At 32.2% G+C, this 11455-nt stretch overlaps 1 protein-coding gene and 1 long non-coding RNA gene across 2 annotated transcripts in view; both read left to right on the top strand.

Annotated features, from left to right (window-relative positions):
• Nucleotides 1–3978, top strand: part of LOC131857211 (uncharacterized) — a 58081-nt gene extending 54103 nt beyond the window's left edge. The window contains exon 4 of the long non-coding RNA XR_009358605.1: nucleotides 3633–3978. This is a non-coding gene — a long non-coding RNA (uncharacterized LOC131857211). The remainder of the gene's footprint in view (nucleotides 1–3632) is intronic.
• A 255-nt stretch (nucleotides 3979–4233) lies between these two features.
• On the top strand, nucleotides 4234–5789 carry LOC131857210 (putative UPF0481 protein At3g02645). The gene has a single exon (XM_059209442.1). It carries the CDS (start codon nucleotides 4422–4424, stop codon nucleotides 5685–5687), a length of 1266 nt encoding a protein of 421 aa, XP_059065425.1. The 5' UTR covers nucleotides 4234–4421; the 3' UTR covers nucleotides 5688–5789.
• The last annotated feature ends 5666 nt before the right edge of the window (nucleotides 5790–11455 follow it).

The raw sequence follows: 11455 nt of genomic DNA, 5'->3' as shown, positions 1-11455 counted from the left end.
AGAGTGCTTAAAAGAAAAAAACTGAATAAAATATACATGGAGCAGAATCTAGAAATAAAACTCATATGAATGGAAAGTGCACAAAACAATATTTTCAACGATATAAAGTTTTTACTTCTGGCTTTGAAAGAAAAAGCCACCATCAAAAAATAAAAATAAAAAATTCAAACTTCTAGATCTGGATAGAGCTCGGAAAGAGCTTTCTGATGATATGAGGTTTTTCAAAAAATGACTCCATTTGCCCATGTTATGGAAAAAAAAACCAATAGCCTGTCAAAAAACTCTTCAAGTAAAAAAGGCCCCCTGCTGGTGGAAGGGAGGTGGTGTCTGGGTGGCGGTCGGGCGACGGAGTAGCGGCTAGCTGGCCTTGGGCGGAGGGCGTTTGTGGAAGGTAGCTCACATGAGCGGCAGTGATTGTGACCGCCACGGTAATTGTGAAGTGGGGTTCTGGGTGGCGACTTAGCAGGTGGTGTGTTGACCGCTTGTGGTCGGAGCCGACGGTGACCACCTGGGAGACCAGCGGTAACAGTCAATGCACCCCCAACGGTTAATTGACTGCCGACAGACCGCGTTAACCCGATCGGCCTGGGCAAGCCATTAAACTGCTCAATTTTTTTTTTCAATTTGCGTGCCCCCCGAGGCCGTACGGCTTGGGGCCTAAATATTTTTTGCCTCTGAAACACCTGACACCAAAATATATCAATTTTTATATCAAAATTGGTGGAATCGGCCTCCTAAATCCAATCGCGAGGTCCTATTGGCACCGAAATCTACCAAAAAATCAGCTACCCCCAGAAATGAAAAAGAGCAACTGCACAAAGCCCCCAAATACACAGATCTGAAGAATAAGGCCCAAAATCTCTCATGAAGAGAACAGGGGCATGCAAATTTGGAGCTCTAATACCATATTGGAGTTGAAGAAAAATCAACTCTACAACTCCCAAGGATCACCTGCATGCAAACCTATCACAGAAGGAGATAAACAAAAAAACTATCGAGGCCAGAATTTAGAGATCCAAAAAAGATGAGTCATATTGATTGTGCAACAAGAATGCAATTCAATAATTACAATTGTTGTAAAATTACAAATAGAGAATCCTTATAAAAGGATACTCGAAACCTTAAAGGTGAAAACCCTAAAGAATTATAAGATTCTTAAGTTTAGCTTAAGCGTAGAGTTTTTCTCTTCAAACAGTCTATTGATTATATTATTTTTGTAATCTTTTTGCATTTTATTCCAATAAAAAAAAGACATATAAAATATTGTTGGATGGTCATAGGTGTAACCTTTTAGATGACTAGCAAAACTTTTGTGGCTCTTGCTTCGATTCTTGAGAGATCTATTGAATGCATAAATTTATATTTAGTTACAAATATATATTATAAATAAATATAATTTAAAAATTAAATTTTAATTATTATATCAAAAATAAAATATAATGCACGTAAACTTAGAGTAATAATTCTCGTGTTAATAAAAATGAAAAATAAATTATAAGTACATAAAAAATTATAAAATAATTCATGTCAATAAAAAAATATTTATTATATTTTTTTTTAAGTAAATAATATAAAATAAATAAAGTACTTTTAAAGTTATAAAAATAATTTAAATAAATAAAATAATTTAAGATTGATGTTTTAAGATTTTTTATAATTGTATTTAAAATATTCAAATATTGTTTTATATTATAATTTTTAAGTCATATTTATGTTTATGATAAACTAATCTATGTGATATTGTTTAGCTTACTTTTAATCTAATTTTATGAAATCATATTACTTGTAACTTAATATTAGAATTATTTTAGTTGTAAAATATTTAATTTGGCTTCGGGTGGGAGCGCTGCTAGGGTTTTAGTAGATGGAGATGGAGGGAATGTTCTAGAGGAGGTAGATGAGCAGGACGACAATGGGGATGTAGGGAGAAAAGATGCCTGCCGTAAGCTGCTCGTTCCAGTGCTTTCTATTTTTGGGGTTTGGTTGGAGGGTTTCGTGCTCAGTGGAGCCTGTGAGGCGTCCCGTGGGGGTCTTACCCTACTCTGGGCCTTCTCTTTTGGTCTAGGGTTGTTCGATCCCTTCTAGGTCATGATAATCTGGTGGGTTGCTCTCCTTTTCTGATGTCTTCCTCTTGCCTTTGATCTTTGCGTGGCTTGCAGTGGAGATCTCCTTCCTAAATTTTTTGCCCTCTTCTTGGTTGCGTCTGCGGGGCCTCTAGTGCTCCTTGGTTGAGTTCTGAGCACTTCGATGTTTTTAGTGTGTGCCTCTTTGGTGCTTGTCTTCTGGTCGGGCAGGTGGATGTGGTGTGTTTGCTGAGTGGACTGGGCAAGCTCTTCTTACGACGGGGGATGCAGATTTTGCCCCTATTTATAACTCCAATGGGTGGTTGTGTTTTGGGTGGCCCTTTGGCTTCAGCTACTGGTTTTGATGGCCGCTGCTGGGGTTTGCATTTGGGTGTTGTTCCCTCGTGCTCATGTTTTGCTTGTTGCTATTCGGAGGTCATGCTGCAATTTTCCATTGCTTTGGGTTCTGTTCGAGCCTAGATCGTTTAGGTGTGGTTGCCTCCTAACTGTTGGGCTCCTACCACTAGTGTGGTGCTGTGTAGGTGTTGGGTTCAGTTTATCTATTGTTTATTGTTTGGAGTCTTTTCCCTTGTGTTTTCTAGGATTCTGTCGCCAATGTTTATGTTAACAGTTGGTCTATTGAGGTGGCCCTTGCTGGTTTATTTGATTGTGTTATAGGCAAAAGGTTGCAGGAGTCGTTGTTTGTCTCCTTGATTTGTTCCTAGTCAAAGGGAGGTTGTTAATATGATGGGGCAGTGTGCACTCCTAAACCCTTCTGTTTTGATTAGGTAGCCCTTCTATTTTGATTAGGTAGGTTTGTGTGTTGGGTTTTGGTTTCCCTCTTTTCAACAAAAGGTTTCCCTTTTTTGGTGTTGTTTGGGTAGTTTCAATTTCTCCATTTCTTTTTTGTTATGGTTATGGTATGGATTTATCCTGTTTTTATTTTTGAGAACATTTAAAATATTAAAATTATTATTTCTGATAATTTATTTATTTATATAAAACAACTTATAATTTTGTGTCATTGTAGATTAAATCTTAAACCATAATATTAGATTTTATTTTATTCCGTTACATTTTAATTATAGAAAGGATCTGTGTTTAATATTGTTTTCAAAATAACACTTTCAAATATTTAATCGTTCGTTATGGCTATTGGATTCTTGTTGTACCAGTATACAAATGATTTCAAATCTTAAACCATAATATTAGATTTTATTTTATTCCGTTACATTTTAATTATAGAAAGGATCTGTGTTTAATATTGTTTTCAAAATAACACTTTCAAATATTTAATCGTTCGTTATGGCTATTGGATTCTTGTTGTACCAGTATACAAATGATTTCAAATCTTAAACCATAATATTAGATTTTATTTTATTCCGTTACATTTTAATTATAGAAAGGATCTGTGTTTAATATTGTTTTCAAAATAACACTTTCAAATATTTAATCGTTCGTTATGGCTATTGGATTCTTGTTGTACCAGTATACAAATGATTTCAAAATTGAAAGCCTAAGACTTTTTATTTCTTTCTCTAACATATGCATATTATGTTCGATGTACAGAGGAGATGGCTCAACAAGACAATCCTACTTGTGGCAGCCACGAAGACAAAGGAGTTCTTATTGGTCAAGTAAATGGTGGAGACCGAACACAATTGATCAGGATTAAATTGGGAAAATATTGAAATCTAATTTTTTTCAAAATTTTCTATGTTTTAGTAAATTGCAATTTTGAGGGTCTTCGGTGCATTTTTGGACAAATATGCTGCGGAAACATGATGAGATATCATCAATGTTTCCGAAATTTGGTTCTAGATTATTTGAATACCTTTCCAACGCATCAAACGGTTTGTAATTGGGAGCTAGGATGAGAAAGTTATGCCTTCTCAAAGTGGACTAAAATTTTATATTTAGTTTTTTGATAATTTTGATAGTTTTAGTAGTTTAATTGTAATAAACATTATGGTGACTCTTCGTTTCAATTCCAAGGGATTTGTGTGACCCTTGGGATACATTCGACTTGTATAAACTCCAATTTTGAATAGAATGGAGACAGTTTTTGGTTTGCAATCTTCTTCTTGTCAATTTTTGTGTTGAAATCTACAATACCGCAGGTATCACACCAGGTATTGTAATCTGGTTTTCATAAATCAGATCAACAATGCAATGAAGCATGGCTTATAAAAGTAGATAGTACGCTCAAGGTTCCAGAAAAAATGTGGGGAGTGTCAAAAAAACGTGTGCATTTATAGGGTGCCTCAAGCTATAAAGATTTCTAAACCAGAAGATTATGAGCCTTCTGTCGTATCTCTGGGGCCTTATCATCACAATATTAATCCTCAGTTCTCTAAGATGGACCAACATAAATTACAAGCGGTCCATAGAGTGTCAACTAGGCTTAAAATAGATGTGCCCACATTGATTGCAGAGTTTGAGAAGTTAGAATTGGAAATCAGAGAATGCTATGAAGAGCCAATAGAATTGAATGGAAAATCATTATCACGGATGTTAGCAATGGATGCTTGTTTTATACTTGAATTCTGTAGAAATTCTGCAGTATCAAGATCCGAGAGTAATTCAGATTTCTTTAGCCTTATCTTTCAAAGAGATGATTTAAAGAACTCCATGTTTTATGCTATACTAGATGACCTTATAAAGCTGGAAAATCAAATTCCTCTATTTGTTATCTTAAAATTATTGGAGTTAGAAGAAGGTGGATCGCGCGAATATGCAGCAACAGAATTAGCTACAATGCTGAGTAAACGTAGCTTGTTTCGCGGAAACCCCTTTTTCAAATTTTCACACCAGGATGCTATACCAAAACTGAAGGAGCATATGATGGGTGAACGGCCTGCATACCATTTGTTGGATTTGTGCAGAAAGGTGGTCAAAGATACATTAACGAATTCTACTGGGAAACCGGCTACTTGCGTGGAAAATGATGGCTATCGTGGCGCTAATAATATCAGTAATGATAATGGGTGGTCAATGAATGCGGTACTACCTGGTTGGGTGCAACGAGTCAGTTGCATCGATATACTTCCTCGAGTTTCCCCACTACTTTCTCCTGATGATAGGCGGGCAACCCCTAGTGCCGAATTGTTATACGGCGCTGGTATTAGATTTCAACCAGGCAAAATTAAATTTGAAAAAAGAAGGTTCGGAAGCAGAACGCTTTATCTCCCTTCAGTCACAATCACGGACAACACAGAATCAAGGTTGCGAAACTTGATGGCTTATGAAGAGTGTCAAAGATGCTCCTGGTATCCAGAGCCCACCGTAGTTTCACATTTTGTAATATTGTTTGATTATTTAATCGATTCGGAGAAAGATGTTGCTTTACTTCGAAAATCTCGAATCATTCGGAGGATGGTTGGCTGTGATGAAAACATAGCTCGCATGTTCAACCGAATTAGGGTTGGAATCACATTCAGTGGAATTGGTCAAATTGAAGAGGTGATGGTAAAGGCGAGAAATCATTATAAGAGCCAATGGAAAGTGTGGATGAGCCAGTTTAAGGAAGAACATTTTTCAAAGCCGTGGTATATCCTCTCGCTTGTGGCGGCGATACTTATTCTGGGTATGACGGCTATACAAACTGTCTATTCAGTAGACTAGAATATTTTAATCCCTCTATCTTGTTTGTTATTAGCGTGTCCAGTAACTGCAATCATTACTTAATAGATAGTTAGCTCTTCTACCATAAGTACTAAAATGACAGTTTCGTTCCAGTTCTCATTAATCTCTACTTTTTAATTATTTGGATAATGTTTTTATATTAGCTTTCTTATGAAGCTACTTTTTCAAGTTTGAATTTATATTATTTGTAATTTTTAATATTAAAACTTTGAATTTATATTATTTGTAATTTTTAATATTTTATATATGATAATTTATAATAACTTCATAAAATTTGAATTTGTGTTATTTGTAAATTTCAATATATCTTTTAGGACTGGTTTAAAGAGCACACACTAAACTTTGACTAAGTGCTGTTCAACTTGACCCCATTTTGAAATTTTCGTTTCCGTTTCAAGCTATTTCCATTGTTCATCAAAGCTAGCTACTTTCATAACAGCCATATTGTGCCTTCACTAGAGTGGCTGCCAACTGTGTGCCCTTCCTCAGAATGCACATAATTTCCAATGCTAATTATTCATATTTAATAATACACTATTATATTATATTTATAAATATTATAATATTTTAAAAATGGTGAAATTTGGAATTCTATTTAAAAAATGATCTGCAAGTCTTGAATTTTATTTTACAAAATTATTTGTAACGTTGCATATTAATACTAGCACTTTGCATCAAAAGGTGGTGCAATGATTACGTCTATATTGAATGTTATAAAAATTCCATAAAAGGTCTATAGTTGAAATTATAACTACTCTACCAAAAATTTGAAACAACATCAAAATTATGTATTAATAATAATTTTTGAGTCCAAAACATGAAGTATATTTGCAAATGAAACTGATTTCCAAATCTAAGAATATTTATGTACATTATCTTTGGTCATTCAAATGAAAACTATTTAAAGCAGTTTCTTTTCTTACAAAGAAATACTTAATATTTAAACTTTATTTAATTCTAAAGTTTTCCCTTTTATTTATAACTATATAAATATTTTGATTATTTAATAAGATTATCTAGTTAAATATATATTATAGTATATTTTTTATTATTTATATTTATAACAATAAATATGGTTATATTATAATATTTAATATCTATTATTTTAAAAAAAAATTGTATTACTTATATTATAATATATAAATTTATCATTTTTTTATTATAAATAAATTATAATATATACTTATAAATATAAGTATATTATTATTTTAAAAATGAATTTACAAAGAAATTCTATGCATGCAAATAATATTTTATATAATATAATTTATATTGTTTTTATATCCGATATTTTATATAATGTATTTCATTTTTAGAAATACATTATAATTATATATTATATTTTATATAATTCTTCATCTCCTTCTATATATATTAAGCTCTATACTCTTCTTTTATCTCACCTTCTCTACCTATCTCTGTCCTTTCCCCTTTCTCTTTCTCTTTACCTATCTCTCACTCTACCTTTCCCCCTCTCTCTATCTCCTTAAATCTCCATCTCTCTATGAATCTGATAATGTCTCTCTCTCCCTCTCCCTCTCTCTTTCTATACCTATCTATCTCTTTCTTTTTATCTCTCCCTCTCCCTATAAATTTGTCTCTATCTTTATCTCCCCCTCTACCTATTATTTTTTCTCTATCTCTATCCCTCTATTTTGATCTTTCCATCCAACTCTCGATCCTCCACCACTGCGCTACCATGAGACTACCCCTATCATTTTGCTTTAAAATGTAGGATGCGTTCTAATTATATCTGAATTCTGCAACACATAAGGAGGATCAAACTAATTTCTAGCCCATTTTTTCTTTTCAATCTTGCTTATGTCAGTAAAAGCTAACACCAATAAAACCATGATATTAAAAGGGTTTTTAGGATACCCATTAATATATAGTCTTGCTAACGATTTGTGGCCCTAACCAACAATTAATTGGTGTAACAATTTTAATCTATATATTCTTTCTTTGTTACGTAGATCATCCGTATGTATAAAATAAAATATTCTTTGTAATTGGTTATATTAATTTATAAAATAGTATTATTGGTATGGTTTAAGAATGTAGTATTATAGTTCTAAAAAGTATTTATGGAGTTATTTAATATATATTTATAAATTAATTTACAGTGATGTAATAAAATGTTTAAGGTTTTTCGAGCCAAATACATTTGTGGTTTTTTAATAATGTTTTAAATTCAAATTATGTTTCATCTTAATGAAATAAAGAAATAAATCAATGTTTGGGTATAGCTAAATGAAATAATGAAATAAATCAATGTTTTCAAGCCAAGTCTATTAGATCTTTTTTAATAGATATTCACATTCTTGAAATCACATGTATTTATGAATTTATGTTTGGTGTTATAAATCTTAATTTTTATCTACCTTCTTGAAAAAGAGAAATTAGTCAATGTTTGAGTGTATTTAAGGCTATTTGATTTCATAAATTGATATTGATGGTTATATGATACTATGAATGAAGAACGAGAAAGAGGCTAACAAGAAAATATAAAAGAGAAATCTAATGAAATCTTATATAGAAATAAAAAGATAGTGGAATTTTAAATCAATTACAAGGGAGAATCCAAAGAAAAGAGAAAAATATGAACAAATAAAAATTTATCTTTCTCTTCTTATAATATTAATCAACATTAGTTAAATCATCAAATACACACTAATATTAGATGCTTGTGTAATTTAATTTCAATGAAGGATTTGTCTTATTTTTTATTCACTTGAAGTAATTTTGTGGATGATCAAAAGTTGAAATCACATACAAGTATCTACTTTAGAAGTTTAGAAGACCTTGCATAGATAAATTTGGTATTACAAACTAGACCATAGTATATAATGTTTTCCTAGAATGAAACACATTGTGCAACATGGTCCTAGACTAGTCGACATCATGTGCATCAATCAAGTGGTGTGACTTGGTCCTTTAGTAACATGAACTTTAGTGATATATGTAGATATAACTTCTAAACTTATTCATGAATGCATATATCTTAAAAGAATAGTGCAATTTTCTTAAGATATAGTAAAAATCGTTGTCTTGTCTTGATAGCAATGAAGCCCCTAGAGATGAAATAATTAGAATATATATGTAAGACATGTAATTTAAAACTTAACATTGATGGTTTTGATGAATTAATGGGCCAAAGTATTACAACAATAATATATGTGAATGAAATTTATTATTCATGCTACCCTATTATAGATATTTGATTAAGTTTGATAGATTATAGTGACATCCAAATTAATTAAGTACATGTTCATAGTCACATAATTTGGTGTAAGTTATAATAAGATAACAATTAGGTTTTAAAATATTAGGTTTTTATATAATTTTAAAATTTGAACACAATAGACAAAGCCATACCATGGAACTTGGTCTAATTTTGAAAAGGACTATGAATGTAGGCTAGTTAGGGCTATAGTTTTTTATAGTAACAATTGATTATCATTTGCTAATATATATTTTTGCCAATTAATAGTGGGAGAGGGCCCATACCCATAATATAACTAGGGGAAGTCACAAAGAGTAAGACAACTAGAAACCAAAACGATGACACCACCCTTTTAAAAATATGGCTTTTGATCAAAGCACCCAACTAGTGTGAACAAAGGTCCCGAACTCTCAATAGTCTACATTCTCAAGACAAAGGGGCTTAGGACAATACCCCTAACCATAGACTAGATAGAAAACTCTTGCACTGATAGAATAGTCAAACCTTTTCCTTAAAGGACCACCATGACCCAAGAATTTCTTAGTCATGGAGAGAGAGCAAGAACTAACCAATTTAGCACACATAAAGAGAGAAGAGAGGGTTGTGGATAGGATTTTCCCTTAGATCAAACCCAAATTTAGGAATTAACATTATATTGAAATGGTAATTGAAACATGAAATACTAAAGTAAATGATAATGAATATGCCTCACATCTATGAAGCTTGACTGAAGGTTGATGATACAATGTCCTTTAGATGTGATTACTAATGTTGAGCATGCAGTAACATGACCAACACATGAACACGAGTGACCTAATCAAACACACATGCTTGCATAAATATTTATGCGACTTTACTTCATAATGCTTAAAGAATATGGTGGGATGAAATGCTACGTTGAATTCTTGATGATGGATGCTTGATATGGATGCATGTATTCTATGGAATGCAATTAATCTCAAAATGAATTGATAGGATGCCTTTCTATAGGGTTCCCTAGGTAAATTATTGATTAAGTCAACATCCAATGGTCAAGTTGACCCACAAAGACCAAAATTCACTAGGGAGGGAAAGTGCCCACTCTTATTTGATATAGTTCCTATTTTAGGAGGACCAGGGTGCTAGGGGTGCCATGGTCTAAATAGGGGTACGTCAATGCCTTTGTCCTCCAAGAATAGGACCAAGAAAACATAAAAAAAAGATTGCATAGTCCCGAGATGGGGTCAAACCATATATGCAGTTAGGTGATATTAGATTTGGAGTAGAAGGGGCTAAAACAAGCCTAGGGGAGAATGATGATAGGACATTCTAAAGTAGGAGCACAAATATGAGGTGTGAATTGTATAAGGTTATGATTTATAATGCTACAAATACATACATACATATAAGAACTAATAACATACACAATACTAAAATATCTAGCAATCACACTTTGTTGTGCAATGTGTATGCTGACAAGGCGTGGAAGGTGAATTACGAAAAAAATGGTCTATTTATTTCATGTTTTTATATAGTGCATGAGGTCAATTGGTATACCATTTAGCAAACAATATGCAAAAAAGGTCTTAATGGAGAAGTGATAGCTTTAAATAAAATATGCATTTAGTTATAAGGATCCACATATAATTAAAATAAAACTTTTGAATCAATAAGATAATCACGCTTAGTTACCAGTAGGTTCATATTATGTTTCTAATAGTAGGAGAGGGATAGAGAGGGAGATGTATAAAAGAGGTAGAGTGAGACACAGGGATAGGAATATAGAGATAAGGGATGGAGGTAGAGAAGAAGATAGAAATAGAGATGAAGATGGAGATGGAGATGCAAAAGGAGAGGCATACGGGGGGAGAGAGAGAGGGGCGGGGGGGGGGGGGGACACATAGATAAGGGGGAGAGATTGAAAGGAAGATAGAGATAAAAATAGAATCTATCTTGGTTTGATTAATTACTTAAAGTCTAAGGTATCACAAATAAATTATAAAATAATTTTAAGCTCTACAATATCGATCTTGCTACTTTGTTACTGGTTCCTTCTTTCAATTTCTATAAAATTGAAACTATTAATTTACCTTTCTTATCTTTGATTATATGAGATGATCTTATTGAATCACCTTTTGAATCTCCATCAAATTTACTTGAACCATCTATGTTTTGAAATGTTCATTTTGGCTTCTTCCATTATAAAAACATAATTAACTCTATCAGTCCCATTAATAGGGGCAAGGGAGTGAAATGTTATTATATGTTATTTTTTCTTCTCATTTCTCTAATGAAATTAGGTTATTAATGAAAATAATCTCATATATTTTATATTGACATCTTTATTTAATAAAATAATAAACTAATTATATTCATTACCAATCTACAATAATATAATAGAGTCTCATATGATACGATAACAATATAAATATAAATACACACTAAAACATAGCTAGCATTTATTTTAAAAAATAAATAAATAATTATTACATAAAGAAAATAACTCTTTAGATAAAAAACAAAAAAGAAAAAAGAAAAAATAAAA

Source organism: Cryptomeria japonica, chromosome 7 (assembly GCF_030272615.1).
Source record: "Cryptomeria japonica chromosome 7, Sugi_1.0, whole genome shotgun sequence".
In the NCBI taxonomy this organism is placed as follows: Eukaryota; Viridiplantae; Streptophyta; class Pinopsida; order Cupressales; family Cupressaceae; genus Cryptomeria; species Cryptomeria japonica.
The sequence above is the reverse complement of the archived record's forward strand: the minus strand, read 5'-3'. Positions and strand labels throughout refer to the sequence as shown.

Excerpts from the sequence above, each read along its gene's own strand:
- LOC131857210 (XM_059209442.1), top strand. The coding sequence starts at position 4,422 with ATGGACCAACATAAATTACAAGCGGTCCATAGAGTGTCAACTAGGCTT.